Here is a 23,367-nt window from a genome sequence, read left to right on the forward strand (position 1 = left end):
GTTTAACCACACAAAGATACAGCTTTGGAAAACAAATCGTTAATCTTTATCTCTACATGTATGGCAGCTAACACAGACAAATGTTGTCAGTTGCCTAGGTATAGATTTTTTTTTTGTAAGGACTCAAAGACGGTCTATAAATAATAAATCAAGAGAAAATGATAACGCTAAAGTCGTCTTTTAATTTGTTCCGCGGCTGTAACCTATATGGTGCATTTGGCATTTTAAAAATCAGTCTGTTGATTAGGAAAAAGTGCAACATGTTTGATTTAAAAAGAAAAAAAATCTTTATTATAATAGCAGGGCTATATTCAGCTTTCACTGGGGTTTTATTTTGACACTGAGTAAGGATTTCCTCTTTGCAACAGGCTGAACAAGGGGAAGAGAGCTGGGATTTCACAATAACGGGTCTTACTGACAGCGGACTGCATCCACTGGCAGCCAGTAACTGCTTTAACAACCCTGCCAGAGGAGGACTTTCAGATGTTGATCATGTGGAGAGTTTGATGGGAATCACAAAAATCTCCGATTTTTGTAAGTGATGGTGTGAGGACTCAGTGAAGGGAGACTTATGCGCAAACATGCGGATTTTTCTCCCTTTGCTGTGTGCTCTGTGTGCCACACCGGTCCACGGTATTTTCGACGGGACCTGTCCCAAAAAAGGTAAACTATGAAATTGAATTAATCCAGCCAAGTTAACTTGTTTGTTCGGGTATTGATGACACGTCAAAACGGTGTCGTAAATATTTCTAAAATGTGGAACATTTTCGACTAACTAAGCTATTTCGTTTTAAAATCAAATGTGATTTTGTTTGCTCACCTTATCGTTACCTTGTGCATTGATTTGACTTCAATACGATTAGACAGTTTAACTGAACTCAGTAGCAGACTGCTTTGATTTCACTCTTTGAGCATAAAGTGCAACTCTACATAGGCTAGATGATCAAAAGTTGTTGTTTTCTTTGACAGATCGTGTTTCAGATCATATTTATAGAACATCAACTTGTTTCTAAATCTTTCAATCTATAATCTACAAAGCTCTTCCTTGTTTTACAATTTAAAAATACGTTTTAGTTTTCTTCAGAAGTTCTGTCCGATTTCTTTTTTTTTTCAAAATTCAGGAATCTCAGTTTATTAGCAGCATGTATACTTGTTGCTACCACTTCTCACACCGATCAGCACTAAAAATGTGCTTTAACATCCTTGGTTGTGTTTGTTGTACTGGACTCCAACTGGTGGAATTAGGGGATGTACTGTAGTTCGTTTTACTTTATTTCAATATTTCTTCACTCAAATAATTGTTGATACAGCATCAGGCAAATTAAAATGTTATAGTGTGATTGTATGAACCTAGACACTGCTCATACATTTGTAAATGTGCTGTACTCTGTATAGCTTTTATTTTAACATATCTGATTTCCAGGGAAAAGGGATTGAAAACTAAAACAAATTAGATTAAAGGACAAGAGAGTGGGGGTGTGTTTGCAACAAAAGGGCAATGAACTGCTCACGTCCAGCCAGTCAAGTCAGTCAATCAGGAGGCTATATATACACACAAATACACCATAGCCTTTCTCAAGGAGCAAATGACTATCAGAAATGCATAATTAGGGGATGTCAGAGATGTAAATGTGAGAGATGACACAATACATGATCAGGGACAGAAAAGGAAACCATAAAAAAGAGACACTTATTAAAAGAGGAACTTCAAAACGAGTTGGTGTTTTTGGTTTTGGTTATGCAACAATGCGTCACCTGTGTACCACAAGCAATACTCATGGCTGAGGGACTTGTAATTGTGTGCAAAAGATTAAAGAAGTCCTGAGAGGCAATTAAGTAGAAATCTGTCAATCCATTTTTAAGGCTGATCAAATATGATTTTTCTCGTCTGTGTTTATAGCTTAAGCACATGTAAAAAATAAACCTACATGTTTCTATCAGGAATGTTTTAATTGCTCCATGCATTCTGTTTGATGTATTGTGTAAATTCCAGTTATGTAGGCTAGGGTTTTATCAAGAGAAATTATATAATTTGTAAAAAAAAAAAAAAATCTTTAGCCTCTTTTGACTGAAATTAGTATTACAACAACACAGAAAAAAAGTATCCAGCAAATGTTCTTTCCCCAAATGTAGATTGTCCTACCGAAACCTTTTCCCCCCTGTTCTTGTGTTTGAAAATGATTTAGATTAGACGATCTATAAAGCAAGTTCACACATTCCCAATTAAAGACAGCCAGCTCACAGACAGTAGTTTATATTAGCTCTGTAATCATGATTTTTGTTGCCTGTTTATGTGCAGATCCTCCCCCTGGTTTGTTGGTTTTATCTCCTGGCAGTAAGTTGGTTTTGAGCTGCAGCGGTCATGTGGAAGCTGATGGAGTAAAGGTTAGCTCAAACATCAACAGAAAAGGGAGTCCTTCTGATGCAACTCCAACCTCTTTTAACATCACAAGCAACACTGAAGCCTTGACGAAAAGTGCCATTATTACTGTGGAGAATACTGTGAGTGGGGGACACCACTCTAACACGACTGAGGCAGAAGAAAGCAAGAGCCTCAAACATTCAGAAACAGCTTACACAGCGTCTCCTAGCCCTCAACCAGTCTGGGAGAACAGAGACTATGGGGAGGAAGAGGATGAGGATGGTAGCAGAGTAACAAGGAGCATAAAACCGGGGCTACAGTGGAAGTGGAACGGGAGGACTGTGGGAAAAGGAAACAGAGACTGGGGTGAAGTCAGCTTTGAGAGGAGAGGGGCTTCACTTTCTCTGTCCTCAGTAAGACTGTCGGACTCCGGCAGGTACACTTGTTATCTCAAAGGCAGAGAGAGGTTCTCCCTAAAAGTCAAGGTGGCAGGTAAGTCACAATGTCATTGAAGCTGTAACAGATGGTTTACGTTATCAAGTGTTAATTTGATTTGATTGATGCCATATTTGTCCTTTCATTTGTTTATTTTAGTGGCGTTTTACTATACACAATGCAGTGTGAGTAAAACATTGCAATGTGAATAATGCCCACTTTCTGTATGAAAGGACCTCATCTGCTGGACGTAAATTATTTTGTGATGGTTAAGCCTGAACATTACTAATGTTGGTTGGACACAAGTCTGATGTTGGAGTTCTAGCTGAGCAGAAATAGTATTATATATAGTTTTCTCTTTTACCCCAAAACTACTTTTTAGTTTTAGCCTATGAGCAGATGAGGGGATTAACCATATTCTTAATGAACATATTATTAAGAAACATTTACTGACTGACTTGAATAATGTACAATATCATTGCCCTATCTTCTTTTAGATCCTCCAGAGACCCCCCAGCTGTCCTGCTACAAAAAGTCCCCGAGCAGTAAGATTCGCTGTGAGTGGGCCCCTCAGAAACCCTTCACTATATTCCCTAACTGCTCCCTCTTCCTCAGTAAAAGGTAAATACACTAACAGTATAATTTCAATTCATAAATGTGTGAGAAAATCGTATAGTTTATATTTAGTCCCTGTATCACCTAACCTGTAGATCATACTAGGTGTGTAAGCAGGTATACATAAATGACGTGATTTAAATAATTTTTATGTTTTCCTCTTTGAGATCTTTTCAAGTGATATGCACAGAGATAATTATTTTATTTAACTTTTAGAATAAGATTAAAGTTTACTAGACCCTTTATGATGAAAGTTTATGTTTGCTGAAATGTTGCTATTAAAATATTTGAAACAGTTGAAGCAAAAGTGCTAAGATGAGTTTCGGAGTAGGCTCAATGAAGTACGAAATGAAATAAAAAATCCTAAATGGAATTGAAAATTAGGCTGAAGATGAATTTCTAAACCTTTGTAAGTAGGGTTACATGGTGTAGCTTTGCCAGCTACCAATTACTTCACACTGGATGACGTTAAACTACAAAACCAAAGTTTAAAAATACAACAGTAAGTTGTGTAATTGAAATGTTTATATCTTACCGATCTATGTGTGAGAGAAACTGTTCTTTCTTTTTCCTTCTTTTTCGTTTTTTGCTCACAGCGCGAGAGAGTCATTTCTTCCTTTGCAGTGCTCATACTCATCTAAACACTCCCGCTGTTGGTGTGCTCTGGATCACAATGAGGACGAGCTGAGAACCAATTACATGGCCTACCTGTGCGTCACAAGCATCGCAGGCAACGCCACCAGCTCCCTGCTTTCATTCATGCCTCTGAACATATGTGAGTTTGTGTGTGTCGAGGCGATATGTTTATATGACATGTTTTTGGTCCAATGTATGGGTAATTAAATCACTCATTGTATTCCTTCCTGCTCCCTCAGTGAAGCCCGACCCTCCATCAGGTGTGTCAGTCCGACAGGAGGAGGGACAGGCGATGAGGATGACGGTCACCTGGAGTTTGCCCATCTCTTGGAAGTCTCAAGACAGCTTTTATGAACTAATCCACGAGATAAAATACCGACCTCTCAAGTCCTTTGATCATTGGCAGGTGCATGTTGGAGTTTTTGATACGTTGTGTGTTTGTTAGCTTTTCAGAGATCAGTAGATCAATATACTGTTAGGGTTCTGGCCTTAAACAAGTTAACACTCAGATGAAGACATTGTTTGTTTATCAGTTTTTTTCTGGAATTTGTCGTTGTAGACACACACAATTAAGGGCCGACACTCATATACTATAAGGGATGCAATGCCTGGTGTTGAATACGTCATACAGCTCAGGACTAGGGAAGAGTATGATGGTCATTGGAGTGACTGGAGTACACCCGTCTATGAAAGCAGCTGGACAGGTAAACACACATCCACTTGGGAATATAAGCATTGAATCAAACCCTCTCAAAAACATTTTTTGCCAGGATAACTCTTCATTTTTGTACAAAAGACACTTAACCAGAAGAATTGTTCTGCACTGTGAAAACAGCCAACATATCAATATACTGTATGTACCTTGTGTTAAGACTGCATGTAGAAATTGAAACTCAGCTGCAGGACGACCTGTTCTTTTTGGAACAGGTGGTGGTAAACTTCAGCCTCACCTGCCAAATGTTTTACACTTTGTCACCTTTGCTTCACAAAGAAGAGAAAAGAATATAGATCAGACAACACAAAAAATGACCTTCATTTTCATTTTCTCTGGCTTCTATAGTATAAACTGAAGCAATTGTGTTCTTTTCTATCAGTGAAAACGTATGATATCATTTTAACATATGGTTTCAGGGAAAGGGAGGTGGTGCCAATTAATAGTAATACATGATCCTCCCTGGGAACTAAAGTAGTTATGAGAAAAGCTTCCCGTTTCCTTCCTTTAAGTGTTCCAAATAATTTGTTTCTGTAAACACCCTTGCTTGCGTACATACTTTCACTTCTTTCAGTGGCGTTTTTTTCCCTCTGAACAAGTGAACTCATTGTTCACATTATGAATGCAGTAGTATGGGTCCTGCATACATACTGTATTGCATGTGGTGTTGAAATTATTCAAATCAGAATCAGAAACAGAAATCATTTGTTCGTCCCGCCACGGGGAAATGATGATTGCAACTGCAGATAGTGCAAATAGAAGAAGTGAGGATTTTTTTTTTTGTATGCACATGTTATTTATAATACAATAAGTAAAAAACTAAATAACAGATGTACACCATGGTAAGAAAAAAAAAAAAAAGTAGCAGTATTTTTGTTTTTATGAAAAGTGACCATATTGAATTAAAGAGTTAGCTGGTACTATTAAAAAAAAGAATGCTTTCCCAAATTCTGTTGCAAATTATATAAACCCCATTTACATAAAAGGCAATCCTCTTAAGAAATGGTTTTATCAGGATATTTTCTAACTGATATTTTTCCTTCTATTCTTTTAACTTGAAATCCAGAGTGCACTGCGATAATACACTCTACTGTACAATATGTCTTTCTGATTTCATCTGTGTCGATGTCTCTCTCCTCAGCAAAAGTGTCAGTGGAGTATGATGATCTCACTGCCACAACGGTAAGAGTCTAAGTGTGTCTTTTAATTATTCAATAATGCTCTCCTCACACTTTGCTACTTACAGTTGTTGTCCTGCCTCCAGTATCTCACACCGTCTCTTGTGTTACCTCCTTTAATTTGCAGTTTTCAGTATACACTGAAGGCTCTGGTGCAGATGATGATCTGTCTGATGGTGAGAAATATATCAAGAAGTTAAACACTTTTTTAATTAGCTGATTGTGTGTTTGGGAGAAAGAGGGAATGGGGGCTGAGAGAGTGAGAGAAAGGGAACTCTAAAATGTTGTTAGTGTTGAAAACCCCCTGTGCCCCACTGGGTTTCAACAGGAAGCCATGTCTTCATAACAACTAAGGCACAACAGCGAAACAAGCCACAGGAAACATGGCTCAACAGACCTATCTCACACACACACACACACACACACACACACATACACACACATACATTTAGTCCCCCCGAACTTACATGCATGGATGTTATTGAGCTCTCACAATCTTCCTGTGTTTCCTGCAGTTCCTGAACCTGTGCTAAGTGGAAATGAGGGATCACGTCACCTGCTGTGGATCTCTGGTTCATTTGCTCTCTTGTCGGTCATTTTGGCTGTTTTCACTTTCAGGTAGTGAATATATGTATAAAGTAGTTGTTCCTGCTGTAAAACAAACATGGATACATTTATAACATGAGTTAAATAATAGTGGATGGGAGTCACTTGTTTTCAAACTTCAGCAAATCCTTTCAGTTAACTTTTCTTTTTCTTCCCCTTCAGACACAGGGACAGGTTCATGTCTAAACTCAAGAGCAGGAGTGTTAGCACCCATGGTGACTCTGCTCAGCCTGCAACCTCCGCTCAAACACCTCCAGAAGGACATCCTCTGGTGACCTTTGCTCCTCTTTGTAACAAAGAACCCCCACCGAGTGAAATGGAAGAAAGTGAAGAAGAAAAACAGCGCCTGAAGGAAAGGATGGAAGCCTTACATTTCAACAACGGAAGTTATTTCTTTCTCCAAAGGGATTGACGAACCTTCAAAAGGGGAATAAAACAAGCCATATCCCGTATCACATATGATGGAAAGGGTAATAGACTCAAAACGTTTATGGTTCTCTAATGAGTTTTTATTGCAAGCAAACTCAGGAACAGCTTTTATAGTATTTTTCTATCTCTATCTAATGCCTTGAATACCTCTGAGAACATTTATTTTGTTGTATTCATCCTAAGATGAGCAGTTAAGCTACTCTCTCATTTATCTGTGGCAATTCAAAGTCTTGATAAACTTTAGGCTAGATGTATGCTAATCATACGGTTACATAACCTAACAGCTTGTGTTCCGTTGGTATGTACTTTATTAAGTTTTATTGATTATATAACTTAGTTCCTGCCTTTTCAGTCCCCACATATTTTTTACAAGCTTTATAAAACGGATTGCAAAAAGTTGCTGTCAAAAGTATTGGATGTTGTGTTTTCCATTATGTTTGAATAAATATGGTCTGATGGTCATGTTTAAGGGTTGCGGGAATAATTAAAGAAAAGGTAATGCGATACAACTATGAATTCAGTCAGCTGAAGGACTTTTCTGTACACATTGCACAGAGAGTGGGAGGAACAGAGTATTTTTTCAGGACCAGGAGCTCATTTTAGCCTTGAGGCCCCAACTAGTAGCTGAAGACCACCCTGCTGGGATACTGAATGTCAAAAAGTATTTTTAAATAGTTTCCATTCCCTATATACAGTAGCTAAAATTGTTCCCTATTCACCCAGCCTCTAAAATGTTTTCTTCAGGCAAAAACCGTCTTATAGGATTTATGTGGAATGTGAATGTATAAGTTGAATGCCAATCTAAGCCAATTTTGAATCTGCACATCAGCTGCCATGGTGTTTTACTGCCATACAGAAGATTTAAAAAATTTAACTTTAAAAAAGGTCTAAGCTGATGTATTTCTCCAACAGACAAGAGAGAACGAAAAAACACAAACCCTTTATCAGACATACTGAAGGTGCTTGAGCTGGCAAATACAATTAAAAAGGATTCAATAGCATTTACAAATTAATATTAAATAGGGCTACATATTAAAAAGAAGTTGATAATAAATGCACACATTGAATATAGCCGTATTTGTTAATATAGCATACAGAACGAGCTAATATGCAACAATCCAGGATATACAGCAGGGTAGTCATAGGGAGGGTGATGTTGACTATTTAAGCATAGCATACGTATGTTTGCTATTCAAGTGTTTTACAATAAATTATATTTTAGTTTGATGATGGCTGAAGCCTGGTGTTGGCACTACATTCATCCCCATGGTTGCTTATTCTATACTGTGAATTGGGTGTATTAAATGTGATTGATAAGAGTCAAATGCAACCCAAAGTCCTACAATACAAACCCCAAACCCCTCCTCCACTCAGAAAGCGAGTGGGTTAAAAACACTCATAAAACAATAATTACAGCATTTATCAATAATAAACAACTACTAAACAGACCGAATTGAGTTAAAGTGAGGAAACAACAGTCTGTCATTGTATTGAAAATGGTGTGTGACTGAAAACCCTTACATTTTTACAAAACGACCATTATTTTGAAATATATTTTCTGTCTTGTGCTGCCGCCTAGCGGAAGCGGCAGTTAGATGTTGGAGGTTGTTTCCATAGTAACAGTTGTTACAGCAGCCATGTCAGTAACAGGTGGACCGATCTGTGCGTGATATGTCTCCAGTCTGTAAGGTGATACATTACCAACATTTGTAGCGAAAATATGGCTGCGAAAGTTGATTTAGCTAAACTGGACGTTGGTGTATTAACTGCTGATCAGCAAGAGAAACTTCGACAGTTCAAGGTAACACTGGGTGCTCTCACACGTAGCCACAACCCGCAGTTTGATTTGTATGTTGTTGATCAACCGGCTTTTTCTTTTTAGATCAAGACGAGAATCAACAATGAGAAGTATTTGAGATCCCATCCGGAAGTAGAGGTATTGATAGGTGACTTTCTAAGGTTAGTTAACTTAGATAAAATCAACTGTTCTTTGCTCTCTGTGTCTGCTGCTTGCATTTCTGTTAGAGACTGAAATATTAATTGAATAACACGGATTAGCATTATCTTTGTCCATGTGAAATGGATATCAGGGAAGGCCTTTAAACAGGGACTTCTGGCTTCTCGTCAGGGTTACAGGGTCATTCTGGTTTTCATAATACACAACACTATGACTTTCAAAACATGTTTTTATTACATTATACTTTTAATATTTTGTATCATAAATTATACCATTAATTTGTATGAATATTATGAGATTATACTGAGTTTGTATGATTTTTATCAGAAGCTATACATACTATCTCTGAACAAACTCTGAGTTGCTAGTGTTTGATGAATCTTGCAGCTTCATTTAAAGAAATAGCCGATATTTTCAGCATGACTCAGACAATGAGTGTATCTGACTAATATCAGTTGACCACATTTTAAGGTGAACTTATTTTTAAACCCTCAATGGGCACAGTCTCCTTAATATACTTTGTACTGCAGTTGAAAAGTTACACTTCACATTTCTTGTCCTCCTCTCACAGAGATGTGCTTTTAAAAAGGCCCGTTGACATCCGGGATTTTGCTGCAGGTGAGGCATGCACACACACACACGCACACACACACACACACGCACACACACACACACACACACACACACACACACACACACACACACACACACACACACACACACACACACACACACACACACACACACACACACACACACACACACACACACACACACAAAAAAAACCTTACCCTACCCTTATGATGTTAGCCTTAAATGGACACAGGAATAGTTGCTGTCATTGTTATGATAATCAAAATGAACAATACTGTTAAAAAAACAAACATGCACATTTTCAACCACTAATACCTATCATTTTTTTTGCCAGATCACTTCAACAAGCCAGACCTTCATGTGGTTATCGGCTCCAAAATGGAAGGAAACATGGAGTGAAACACACCCAGCAGTCACAGTGCTTCCCCTTTCTGCCTTCTCTGTACAGAGCAACACATGTATGGACACAAATACATTTACGTCAGTCCACTTAATAGCGTTATCGTCTGATTTCCCATCATACACATGCTGGAAGCCAACGCATGGGGAAGATGCTAACTGCAGTTCCTAATGATAATGATTAAAAGGTTAATGAGGAGAGGACTTACACATACATCAGACTGTGCTGTTGCAACATCACCAATATTATTAGGAAGAGAAATACTCAAGGTCGCATTTTGTGGATACTGCTTTCAACAATGTTTAAACAAAACCATCTTTGTGGTTTGTATTGTGGGTCCACAGCTGTTATTGTGTACCTTGATCTGGATATGGAACAGTCTTTTTTTGTGTGTTTTGATATATCTTGCTTTTTTGAACATATTTTCTTGTTTGTGACGTTAAAAAATTAGATTTTGATTTGTGGGAGGCAAAGTTATAGATTGTAAAAGGATTTAAGAAGTGAACATTTAATGGAGAAAGTTGACTTATAAATGTGTGTGTTTTCCATTTTACTCTGCCATTTCAACGAATACTACTTCTACAACAGCCTTAATATTCAAATGTGCTCGGTTTCGGTTTTCAATGCTCTGTATTCGAGAGCTTATGTTTGCCCCATTTCTTTATGGAGAGTGTAAATAAAGCCTTTACCGTGAGGCTACGTTTCCTTTGTTTCATTTTAAGCTCTTTATATGGTTGTTGTTTGAAGTTTTATCACTGTATACATCTTTTCTCCATTTCAAATAATGTATAATCCGACATATAAAAAGAACATCCCATCATCACAACTCAATCCTATGTGATCTATTTTCAGCGTGTCAATATTGTCTGATTTGTTCTGTTTTTAAAAGATTAAAAAGAGCTGCAATATTGATGTAACAAAGGTGTGTTCATTTCCTGTTTGACATCAGAACAATGCATAATGCTCTTCTGTTCCTCTCTCTCACCCACACACACACACACACACACACACACACACACACACACACACACACACACACACACACACACACACACACACACACACACACAGGGTATGCTTTAAATGCATGCACCTGCATCCAGCCAACTCACATCAGACAGGAGACGGAGGACTAAGAACAACTTGCTCTTATCCACTTTGCTCTAAATCTTGTTTTTAAAATTTGCTTTGATTCTATCTGCCCGGGAGCTGACAGCTACATTTGGTAAGTAAAAACAAATTGATACATTTATGAATTAGTTTTTTGTTTCCTTTGTGATGTGTTTTGTCATAACTCTTTTAAACATGGATTGTTGCATATTCCAACTTCCTAACTTAATACATTGAAGCTGTGACATTTCTGTTACATTTACATGTATACATACCCTTATGTTTGTATGTTTTAAAAGTTATTTTATAATCCTTTATGGAAGATTTGTTTATATGATTATATGCCAAGCAAATTAATAATGATGCATTCAAATCTTGTTTGACTTTTAAAGTCCAAATAATATATTGGCACCATGTTATAAATATCTTATTATCTTGTAATCTTGTTATTTCTATTATTCATTTGCTATCATTTGGCATATTTAAATCAGGAGTCAAATCAAGGGTAAGCAAACAAATGCAGTTAAGGCAAATTAGCTTCATGCAAATGTGTGATAGTTATCACCAATGCGTGAGAAGATATGTGGAACCTAAAGTTTGTGTGCAGAAGTAATTGAGGAAGAGGAGGCGAGGAGAATGGAACATCATGTACATTACCAACATGTTTTTCGCAGCGTGTCATTCTCTGAAGTACAATAAGCTTCCCTTAGGAGGAGAAACAAAAGTGGTAACTACATCACAAATCCTCAGAGGAGGAAGTCAGAAAACTGGAGGTGGCGTCATGGAGATATATTCCCTAACAACGAGAGGCATAATTACAAAACCCATTAACCTACTGTTTAGGGGAAAAAATGTATCAGCACAAAATACAAGGAGTTCAAATACTTTTAACATGTGTTTGTGTTGATGCTCTCATTGATTGTTTACTTGTGTTCAACAGACAGGCTGGCAGGTGTTTTTACCATGTCTCCTAAAGGAGGAACACTTTGCATTCTTTTCATCTTGGCCTGTGCAGCCTTGGGTAAGCATCAACGCCACCAACTGCAACATATTGAAGTGCATGACCAAAGGCATGTACGTTATTTATGTGTGCAAAAAAACTTGTGTTATACATAACTATTTATTCCTACCTGTTCAGCTAAGCCACCAGATGGGATCAATGACATTTCCAGGAGAATGGTAAATCATTTCTCTCTTCATCAAGTCCAACACATGAACCTTCTTAGTCACAGTTTAATATTAAAAAGACAGATAATATTTCATCATCACATTATGATTGTGAAAAGCATCACTCAAAAGAGTCAAACTTATGAAAAATAGGACAGTGATGAGTACATGCATCAGTCATGGTAAAAAATGTTCCCATGATTAATAATTACCCTGGAAGTCCAATATCTGGTATTTTAGATTTGGAGTGAAAATTATAACGAACATATAATATATTATTATATTTTAATGTGAGTGCGTTGCCATTCTTTTCTTTTTTTGTAATTATAAATCATATTTGAAGTACTTTGGTAAAAAGCGTTTTATCTCAAATCTTTTGTTTCGTTATTTCTGCTCTGTCGCAGAGAGAACACTTGTTTCGTGATATGACGACACATTAATTTTATTTCGACCTTTCAGCTTCATGAACACACTTTGTGCTCATAGACTGTATATAAAAAGTCTACACTTTATCACCACAGCCAGTATCAACTCAGTAGCTGCTTCCTCTAGTCATGTTTCACATTGTTTTGGTAATCGTATACTTTGTTTCGTTTAAATATTGTGTGTATACAGTTAATGTTGATATGATTTCTAACCTTTAATATTTGATGACGTTATGTCTGTCTTTGTTTCATTAGATGAAGAAGTGCCTGAACAATGGTGAGGGATCGTTTAATACACAATAATTGTGTGTGTGGATGCAACATAGAAAGAGTTGATACACTGTGAACAAAGTCAGTGTTATGTATGTTTGCATGCAATATGATGCCCTCTGTAACCCAAGTCAAAACAAACACATGGCAGATACATAGTCCAGTCCTGATGTGTTTTAACTGTGCCACATATGAATTTGGGGGGTGCTGTTTTACAGTGTACCCGGAGCCTAAGATGCAGCTGAAAACTCTCTTGGAGAATTGGTAAGTCTGTGTGTCTCTGTGTGTGTCCCTGTTGTGTGTTTGGTTCATTTCCTGGACATATTTAAATGCTTAGCTGCCTTTTTATTTTTTTCGAACTATGTATTGGTTACAAAATAATCTGAATAATCAACAATCTAAGTTGTTGAAACCCTCCTGTCCAAGGTGTTTAACCCAAACTGCTTTATTATCCACTTAAACAGTGGAAGACCGTGGGCGACTGTGCAGTATGTATATGAAGGGTTGAAAGTGGTGGGGTCAGCTAAATTCAAAGGATGATTAAAGAATGAAATTAATCAACAGTAAAACACAAAACCAAATATTTAAAAACTGTTTTTTACTCACCCCAAAAAAAATGTTTAATTCTCATTTCTCTCAGTGACACGGCAGAGGTGGACCTGCTCTCTTCCTACACAGACATGATTTCAGGCTCTTCCAACAAAGACCCACAAGTGGATATTATGGTGCGGATAAACCATGGACAGCATATCTTTATAATAAGAATAAATAAACATAGGAGCACTTGAACCACAAAACCTTTCTTCAGATAACAAAAAGGATGCGTGTTATTGATTAGTTTAAGCTTTAAAACTGCTATCTTGACAGTTGATGAGTAATTGTATTCATCATTTTGTGTATGTGTTATTCTTCTCTTTGCTTCTCTCATTTTAGACATACAGGAAATGTCTTCTGGCCACAATCAAGCTGATGAGGAACTCCTCCGTCAGTATTCCCCACTAACACCAAGATCTTAGAAAAATAAAACTATATTCAATAAAACGTGTAGCTCTGTGGAATTCTGATCTATTCTACCATCTCTTTTTTTCCCTCAGATGGCATTTTCATGTCACATGCAAGCATTTCTGGCCCCTCTGTCCTGGCAGATGTTGACCAAATATGAAAACATGACACCAGAGGAATATGACACACTGTTGTCGGCCTCCAAACCTGCTCTGGAGAATTTGCAATCTGCAGGAATGAAACTTCCTAGTGATGTAGGAAAGCCTGAAAACCTGGAAAATATGTGAGTTTGGTTTTATGCTCTTGCCTTCTTCAGTGTCTCTCATCAACCTTTCTTAAAATTGTAAAATTGGTCATTTGTTCCAGGATGAAGGCGCTAAAGGAGAAATTTACTGGCATGTCTAAAGACCAAACCACTCAGGTGGTAAAATGGGAAAAAGAGCAGATCATGGAGATGTACTTCAACTGTACAACAAGGCCAGCACCTGATCCAAGATCAGGCAAGAGGCAAAAAGACAACACCAATGAAATCAGTAACCACTTTTCACAATAATCCTAGTCAACCATTTCAATACAATCCATTCACTAACTATTATATATGTCACTCTCCTAAGTTAAACAGAAAGAGAAAAGAAAGAGGGCAGAGAAGCAATAAATATAGGTGGTGAAAGGGACAGAGAGTAAGACTTACTAAACTAGAGGAGACGAAAGAGGGAGATATACAAAGAACAGATGAAAACCACAGGCAGGATGTGATATAGTGGGAGCTGGACAAGCCTTTTATATGCAAGACATAAAAAGCAAGAGGACAATCACTTCACAACCAACAAAAACAAAAAAAGAAGGGACATCATGGAAAATCATGCAAATCACAAAGTGTGTCAAGGCTACAGGCAGGGTCAAAGTGTCCAGCACTGATAACAAATAACTGATATAGTCATGCGGATCTGCAAAGCAAAAACCCAAAGCGTACCCACAACTCCTGATGTTTTGTTTCCTATTTCCAGTCCCTTTTCTGTTAAGTATGAGTGTGACTTACCTCATTTCATCTGTAGGTTTGATGGAGCGCTGCAAACCTCAAACAAAATGGCTGGGCATGAACGCGTTGACCATGATGGGACCTTACGTCGCCAATTTAGCACCAAACGATGTTGATTCTGCTCCCAAGGAGGAGGTGAGGGCGTCTGCAAAGATGAAAAGCCATTTTAAATTTAAAGAGAAAATGATAATTTTTTATTTGTATCTCTGCTGATTTGTTTCCTTCACTTTCTCTTCTAGCTGTGTAAATTCTTCGGCTCACAACAGTTTAAATCCGCCACGAACATGACCAGCGGAATGAATCCCAGCCTGGGCAGGAAGTTTCTCCAAAGATTTAAAGAGTGCTTCAAGAACGAGGAGGAGTTTGCTGGGAATGTGGACAAGTGTGTATTCATGCATGAATGTGTGTCCATTAGAATCTAATGATTTGGCAAAACTGAAGATAGCAAATGGATAAATGTCAATGATTCCTACTCACTGATTACCCTGAATGTGGGAGCTTTTGGAGTTTTAATAATAATAATAATAACTCAGATTTATATAGCGCCTTTCAAGAAACCCAAGGACGCTTAACAATAGGACGAGAGTGGAGTTTTGTAAGAAGTGAAAGTCTTAACAGATAAGAGAGACATCATTATAACAGAAAGAAACTCAATATGAGTGAAAAATAAATCTAATATAATTATTCACTATACAGATTCAAGTACCTGATATTATAGAGGGCTGATTTCAAGGTTGAATTAATCACTACTTTGTTATGCTTTTAATCTCATCAGGCTCGGCATACTGGCCTGTCATTTTTCCAATGCTCCAGATTTGGATTCTGAGTTCAGCAAAAAACTCCTCTCTGAACTCAACAACTGCGACGAAGACAGAAACCCCAAAATCAAGAAGGTATCACTCGCTCTTAATTACTCAAATATTGACCCATGACCCCCTCAGCTGGGACAACTGAAAGACATTTCAAGTAAGAGTAATCTCTTTATTGCCTTTTTGTATCTTTTCTTCTCCTGCCTCAAGCTGAAGAAGCATCTTGTCAAGGCAGTGTTGTCAAAAACAAACAGCACTGAAGCATTAAAGTTGTTGGGCAAAGATGTTGCCTCATTGTCTCCCTCAGATCTTTCTAAGTTCTCTGAAAATGATCTCAAAAAAGTCTTGCTAAAACTGGGATCCAGCGTCCAATGGACTCGGGCCCAGATGCGCGTCCTAGGAAAGAAACTGCAGGACAACATGGTGAGCTTGCCTGCTGCTAGAAGCTTGTCTCTCTCAAATTCAAATTCAAAGGAGCTTTATTGGCATGACCATTTCAAAGAATGTGTGTGTCACTGCCCCTGAGGTAGTGGCAGGTAAAAACCTATTCTGCTGCCATAGTGCAGCTCTCTGTGAGCTCTCCTAACAGGATTGCAATTGTTGAGATGCTTTTTATATGCAGGATGTTTGTTTATAATGTTGTTTATCATGCTCTCCCTCTCTATTTTGCCTTGCCTTGCCTTAGTGTAAAACAAATATTTCCGGTGAGGATCTGGTGGCCTTTATGTCCGTTGCAGAAGGTTTGCCAAGATGTGCGTTTAAGCATGTCAAGGAGATTCTGAATAACACAGAGGGGATGAAGGACATCTCCCAGAGGACGAGAAAGGGGCAGCGAATGGCCATGCTGCAGCAGGTGAGGAAGGAGAAGCTAATTGTAGTGATTAAGACAAACTCTGACTCTATGAGAAATGTCTGTTGAGGAAAATGCAAATGTATTATAAAGAAAAAAAGAAGCAGATCTTAAGTCTTGATCTCAAATATATGTTTTGTTAACTGTAGTCAGAGGTGGAAGAAGTACTCAGATATTGTACATAAGTGAAAGTAGAAGTACCAGAGTGTAGGAATACTCTGTTACAAGTAAAAGTACTGCATTGAAAATGTTATTCAGGTAAAAGTACAAAGGTATTAAGCGTACAAATAAACTTAAAGTACCAAAACTAAAAGTACTCAGTATGCAGATTGGCCCATTTCAAAATAATATATTATATGTGTGGTGGAAACTTCTGAAGCAATGGAGACGAAACTCAGAGAGACACGGGAGAGCCGGAACTTGATGGAAAAACACTGTTGGGTTTATTTGGAGTTACGGCCGGAGAATTGACAAGACATTTACTGTAGACACGAGTTGCCACAGAGGTTGCCAATCCAATTCTGAAGATCTTGAAAATAGGAAGAGGTTTTAACTAGTTCCAAATGGGTAATCAACATTCTTCAAATGCCAGACTAAACAAGCTCGGACAATACGTCTAACTTAAACTGTCATCTAGGTCACAAATAAGGTTTTTACCGGAGCATCTGGGGCCAGATAAACTGGAGCTAGCTGTCCCTAAACAATAAAGCCAATCTTAGGTCAGCATGAGCTCGTACCCACTGTGGGAAAAACAAGACTTCGGAAGTCCAGGCTGCCCCTCCTTAATGAAGATAACAGCACCTGCAAGGCCATTAGGCTATGCCAGAGGAGGACAGAGAGGAAAGACACAACTGGCTAACTTTAAAACAAGCAGTACACAAGCAGCTGTGAGGAGACCAATAGTCACATGTGTGAAGAGGTCACAGGCCGGAGCGAAAGGTTACAAGGCTACACAAAATATTCCCTAACAATATGTTTGATTATAATTATTGATGCATTAAAGTGTTATCACAGCTGAGAAAGGTGCAGCTGGTTTTAGTGATTTTGTATGCTACAGGGTATCTTGTGAATTTACTCCAGCTGTAACTAAAGTATGATTTAGAAAGTACATGATTTACCTCTGAATTGCAGTGGAGTAGAAGTACAAGGTAGCATAAAATGGAAAATTCAAGTTAAGAACAAATATCTCAAAATTGTACTTAAGTGCAGTACTTCAGTAAATGTACTTAGTTATTTCCCACCTCTGACTGTAATAACATTCATAAATACTGTTTACATATTTTGCCTTCAGCTGTTTGGAGATGTGACTCCCTCAGTGCTGGTGCAGAAGTTGTCCGGACCATTGCTAAACAGTCTTCCTCTGAACAAACTAGACAAAGCGAACATCAGCTCTATGGATCAAGTGGGGAATAAAACATGGAGTCGGTCCCAGGTAAAGCCCCTGCACACCACCTCGCTCCAGTAGCACTGAATTATTAACACCTTTTATTACGTTTTGATATTTTTAACATAACTGAATTATATGCCTTCTTGTAATTCCATTTTTAACTGTTATTGATTCATTTAATAAGCTGGAGTACAATAGCTTTCATGAATGTATAAGTTATGAAGTTATGTAGGTAATGAGTTGTAAAATATGGTGAATGTTTTGAATGTCTGAATGTGTTGTGAAAAAATGTTCCCTACTTTTTTTTCTTCCTTTAGGCAGCTTTCCTGGCAAAAAAGATGCTTCGTCAAATGAAGCTTTGGTATAGGTACGATATATACAGCTGTGAACAAACCCTATTTAACACAATGCAATACAGAAGCCTTGCTAAATGAACATCTGACAAAGCTGAAATGGTTTCTATTGTGACTGGCAAAAGAGTTCATTTAAAAAATGTGTCACTTTTAATGTAATTAAAAAACTTGGTATGTCTTGTAACATTAAATTAATATGAAATATTAAAATAAGCAGGTAACAACAATAATCCTAACATTTTTGATCATCAGAAATGTTAGGATTATTATATATAGAAATGGTCATAACATTGGCTTCATGATGATAAAAATGACAATTGTTTTAAATCATTAATTCTGAGTGTCCACAATAAACATATAATAAGAAAATCTTTACAAAGACATATTATCTGGTTATTTTATCTGCGTGTTCTTGTAACAGTGTATACACGTCTGCCATTACTTACATTCACTTGACAGAGTTAAGAACCTGCGCTCAGTCATGCAGGGAATAATCTGTAAGATGATCGACGAAGTATCAGACAGTGATACCCGGGACATGGCTCAGGCTTTAACAGAGACTCCGCAGTTGCTCTCCAAAGCACAAGTATGTATCATACAATATGTACACACATATGTGAATAAAATATGTGTAGAGTATACCAATGGATTACAAATATCTGTTTCCAGGCAGGATGCGCTGCCCGGAAGCTGTTTGCGACTTTGGAGAAAGAGAGAGCTGACTACTTCAAAAACATCACTGAGGAGGAGATGAAAAACATCTCCACATGCTTACTCCTTCACCTGCCGTAAATAAACAGTCTTTAATTGATTACACTTTGTTTGAAAGAATAAGTAATGAAATGTTTCTGGTCTCTATCTCTTCTTTACAGGCCTTCGAAGGTGAATGATTTGCCTGCCTCTGTGTGTCCCACCTTCCTCAACAAGCTAGAAGAGGCTGACCTGAGCTCATTACCTCTACGCTCCAAGTCTCGCCCCGCACTCACCAAGAGAGCTCTGCTTTGCCTGGTACACACAAGGATAGGGATGGGTGACAAATTCAAGGAAAAGCCTAAACACTCAATAGAGCAAGAGAAAGGGCTCCTTGGCATAGATTTGTTCAAGTCTAGGTATTTTTGGGTTGAGGTCTGACTATCGAGACCACATAATACACACCAACAAGCCAAATTGAGTCCTGCATGGAAGCATTAATTAGGTTTCTCTGGTTGTTTATTATTCAGGTTTTTTCTTTGAATTGTCACCTGCCGCTCCTACTGCTCCACACGCATTATCGCTTGAGTCTAGTGTGCGCAAAAATAGTGTAAAATATTTGCTGTGTATCTGCAGGGGACAGACCTATCTTTGCTGACCAAGCAGGACGTGTCCATGCTTGGACCACTTTTATGTGAGCTTTCGCCTTCCCAACTGAAACTCATGGCCCCTGAAGTCCTCAAATCCAGCATCTATGCCATGGCTTCCTGTCAGCAAATTTCTCCTCGCCACGTAGCAGATTTGGTTCAGCTGGCCAAAAATACTTCTGGGTAGGAAAGGCTCTCTGTTTAAACATCAGCTATTGCACAGAAAGCATTTTTGATGATGCATGTTTTTAAATCTCCTGCAGGGATCCATCTGATTGGTCAGCTGAGACCATGGAAGCACTGGGTCCTTGGATCCTTTTGGATGACAATGAGACATCTGCTCTGCCCAATAAGGTGTTCTTGGGTCTTCACCTTCACTATAATTCGTGCATGTATTTCTCATGACGTCTTCTGACTTATTTTCCCTCTCTCTCTCTCTCTCGCTCTCTCTCTCTGGCAGCCTTGGATGAAGGATGTTCTCTACTACTTGAAGGCAAAACTGAAACACCACTCCAAAGCCCTTGGAAAAAAAATCTTTGATCTCACCACAACCGAATCAAATGCAGCACGTAAAAAGAGAGCAGGTGAGGACGTCACATACACCTTTTCTTAATTGGTTATACTGCACAACAAATGGGTGCTTCTTTGCTCCTTTTCTCACCTGCTATTTGTTCCTTTGTTGTCTCTCATAGCCAACCTCAGTGGTAAAAAAATCACTGTGGAGTTGATTGAAGAACTGGGAATGGATAACATCTACTGGTCAGTTGAACAGCTGGAGGGGATGTCAGACCAAACCTTCCTTGATTCTGTAGAATTCCTCGGAGATGTCCCCGGCTACAACGCAGACCAACTGGCCGTGCTCAAAAAGAAAGCAGATAAGGTATGCTCCAACTTGCTCTGCAATTAAAGGACAACATAATATATTATGAATTTGGTGTCTTCCTTTTATGAAACTCCTTGTTGATCTACATAAGATTTAAAACTTCAACATATAGCAAAATGTAAGAACAGAACTCCTTCAAAATATGGATCATAAACTTCTGTTCAGCACTATCATTTCTGGGTAAAGGTGTAAAACATTTAAGTGTTTCTGTGTTTTTTGCAGAACTTTGGCACAGACATAACTGAGAGTGAGGTGAGGCAGTTGGGATGTATAACTCGGGGATTCTCCAATGAAGCCCTAGAGATGCTCCCCTTCTCACTGGACACTCTCGAGGACACTGCAAACTGTGGCTGGAATGGGTCCCAGGTGAAGTATAGAAATCCCTTTATTTTCTCATTGTGCTGCTACTCCTTTACTGATCATCATGACGTTCACTAATCCAGACTGTTGGTCTCAATAGATGGAGTCAGTGTGGAAGGGTGCTTTGAAACATAACAATGTGACAGCGCAGAAGCTGGAAGCAGCAGACATAGTGACGCTGAGCCAGTTCATCTGTGGCCTCAACTCCAACGAGATCAAACAGCTGAGCATTGACGCCTTCAAGTAAGTGCACCAAACAGAAACAACTAGTAATCTTTTTAAATTGTTCAAGAGAGCGAGGAAAAAGACAACAGCTCTGTCTTTATCTTATGAAGCTAAAAAATATCCCCTTAACCTCCAATATCTTTGCATGGTCTCCGATGACTTTACCCTATTATCATTATCTGGCCTCAATGTTTTTTTTTAAAATAAATGATAACTCTGAATGCTGAATTAGTTCTTGAGCAAATTTCACGGTTATGAGTGATTAAGTTTATCTGGTGAAGAGCAGAATCAAGTACTCAGTTTCTAATGTTGGTTTGTGTGTCACAGGGACGCTGTGGGCTCAATGGGAAATGTTGCATGCTCCTACAGTAAATTACAGGAGTTGAAACTTCTTGCTGTGTCTGCGTTTGGAAAGCCTAACAACTGGACTGAAGCACAAGTGGATGAGCTGGGCAACATCGCCGGTTAGATAATCACCTCTACTTTGTATTGTCTGTAGGAAGGTTAACCCCACTGTCGTATTCATCAGAACTTTGAACTGTTGCCTACTGCAGACACTAGTTTTGGTTCTCGTTTTGTGCTCAGCAGCTTCTGTTTCTGTCTTCCTCAGCTGGTTTGGATGCAGCTGAGATTGTTTCTTTGAAGCTGTCAGTCTTCTCATTCATCAGCAAGACCAGCATCGCGCTCATACCACCTCACATCTTTGCTGTGAGTCAAATATGGTCACTATCATTGTCAAATGCGGTAACTGAGTAAACCTACACAAGTACTGTACTTTAGTTAAGCTATTTGGTTTTCACTTATATATTCTCATTCTATGCCACTTAATACTTCTACCTAAAAACATTTAAAAATCAACCGACTCATCAACTTTTGCAAGTAAATCTGTTAAAAAAATGAAATGTCCTAACATATATGTTAATGCATCAGTCATAAAACATACTTATGTATACATGTACGCTGTATAAAATGAAACATTGACTTTAATTTAGTGTTTTAAGTCAACAGATTTCACACAGGTGAGTCGAGAGCAAAAAGATTAAATTTAAATAAATAAATAAATATTCGGTTCAACTTAATATTATTGATTTCAACTAACCTAATACAATTATGTGAAATCTGTTGACATAATACATTTCATTCGAGTCAACGTTTCAGTTTTTTCAGTGTACAGTACAAAACAGTGAAAGGGGGCATTTTTCAAAACAAGAAGATTCAATGTTTTTTATTACCTTTTTGCTCATTTGCATTTATACTTGCATAAGTATGCTACATTGATCCTTCCAACAAGGTATTTATAAATTATCTAACTTGAGGGATTGTATTGTGGTGCTGCAGATGGCAGGGTTGGTACTGCACTCTTTTGTTCTATTCTGTATTTGTCTATTTGTTATGTCCACTTCTGTGTACATAGAGAGCAATTGAAAAAACATAATGGCCAATCAAGGAGATTCTGATTGTTTCCCTCCAGGCTCTCACTGTTGATCAGCTGTTGTCTCTTGGACCTGACAATGCTGCCATGGTAACCCCGGGACAGCGTGCGGTGATGTCAGAAGAGCAGCTGGCCACTCTTGAAAGAGCCGTGACCGGGTCACCTGACGAAGCACGAAGTGTTGACCAGTCAGGTAAAAACAAACATTTACAGAGCTGGTCTATGTAAACATACATCACTCACGGTGCGGAGTTCAGTGCATTCAGTCTTCATGTCGCTGTTTTTCAGGAGCTCCAGCGATGAGTGTCGGGGGGATCTCAGCCTTCATGAAGCCACTGCTGTTCCTCCTCCTGGGTTTGCTGTTGCTGTGAGAACAGAGAACAGCACATGCAGTTGCAAAACAAGCAGGAGCTACTAACCACCCACAAGCAGCCTCGTTAAGCTATAGGGACATCCAACTCTTAACTGCGATGAAGACACGCTTTTTTTTTCAGATTTTCTGAAATCCTTTGTAGTGTAGTATAGTGCAGTGTGGCTGTAGTAAACATTCAAGTACACAACATAATCATGACATATTAAACTGTGTAAGAAACCTTTATTATTGCCTTTAAATATGCTGTCTCTATATTTCTATAAGAAAGTATATTTTAATAGGATGAAAGGTAATATTTAATGTTTGTCAGTCAGGTCATTTCTTTGTGGGATTTCTTTGATACTGTGTACTGTAAGAATGAAAAATGACAAATGAATATCTCAATAAAGAATAGTAACATTAGGTACAGTTGAAATGGTAT

The 23,367-nt window shown here is 38.2% G+C and overlaps 3 protein-coding genes across 4 annotated transcripts; all 3 read left to right on the forward strand.

The window, feature by feature from the left end:
- Window positions 1–399: 399 nt before the first annotated feature.
- Window positions 400–7,435, forward strand: il6r (interleukin 6 receptor). Its single transcript, XM_063879420.1, has 10 exons — window positions 400–663; window positions 2,300–2,854; window positions 3,295–3,418; window positions 4,009–4,187; window positions 4,288–4,454; window positions 4,608–4,752; window positions 5,902–5,942; window positions 6,066–6,114; window positions 6,454–6,556; window positions 6,707–7,435. The coding sequence occupies exons 1-10, from the start codon at window positions 582–584 to the stop codon at window positions 6,954–6,956; spliced, it is 1,695 nt and encodes a 564-aa protein (XP_063735490.1). The 5' UTR covers window positions 400–581; the 3' UTR covers window positions 6,957–7,435.
- Window positions 7,436–7,653: 218 nt separating this feature from the next.
- Window positions 7,654–10,619, forward strand: LOC134861859 (RIIa domain-containing protein 1). The gene is made up of 4 exons (XM_063879421.1): window positions 7,654–8,774; window positions 8,856–8,932; window positions 9,502–9,548; window positions 9,859–10,619. The coding sequence occupies exons 1-4, from the start codon at window positions 8,694–8,696 to the stop codon at window positions 9,921–9,923; spliced, it is 270 nt and encodes an 89-aa protein (XP_063735491.1). The 5' UTR covers window positions 7,654–8,693; the 3' UTR covers window positions 9,924–10,619.
- A 397-nt stretch (window positions 10,620–11,016) lies between these two features.
- otoa (otoancorin) lies at window positions 11,017–23,348 on the forward strand. 2 transcript variants are annotated; one of them, XM_063879330.1, is made up of 29 exons: window positions 11,017–11,149; window positions 11,975–12,055; window positions 12,173–12,213; window positions 12,882–12,903; window positions 13,115–13,160; window positions 13,537–13,621; window positions 13,830–13,880; window positions 13,991–14,181; window positions 14,265–14,431; window positions 14,954–15,072; window positions 15,177–15,319; window positions 15,713–15,830; window positions 15,957–16,169; window positions 16,432–16,599; window positions 17,888–18,028; window positions 18,301–18,350; window positions 18,796–18,922; window positions 19,006–19,124; window positions 19,209–19,344; window positions 19,663–19,856; window positions 19,937–20,027; window positions 20,134–20,257; window positions 20,366–20,553; window positions 20,779–20,922; window positions 21,017–21,159; window positions 21,469–21,605; window positions 21,752–21,849; window positions 22,613–22,766; window positions 22,862–23,348. In XM_063879330.1, the coding sequence occupies exons 2-29, from the start codon at window positions 11,998–12,000 to the stop codon at window positions 22,942–22,944; spliced, it is 3,351 nt and encodes a 1,116-aa protein (XP_063735400.1). In that variant the 5' UTR covers window positions 11,017–11,149; window positions 11,975–11,997; the 3' UTR covers window positions 22,945–23,348. The 2 variants fall into 2 exon arrangements, with proteins under 2 accessions (XP_063735400.1, XP_063735401.1); XM_063879331.1 differs by having other exon boundaries at window positions 14,265–14,398.
- Window positions 23,349–23,367: the final 19 nt, after the last annotated feature.

This window comes from Eleginops maclovinus, chromosome 3 (assembly GCF_036324505.1).
Source record: "Eleginops maclovinus isolate JMC-PN-2008 ecotype Puerto Natales chromosome 3, JC_Emac_rtc_rv5, whole genome shotgun sequence".
Taxonomy (NCBI): Eukaryota; Metazoa; Chordata; class Actinopteri; order Perciformes; family Eleginopidae; genus Eleginops; species Eleginops maclovinus.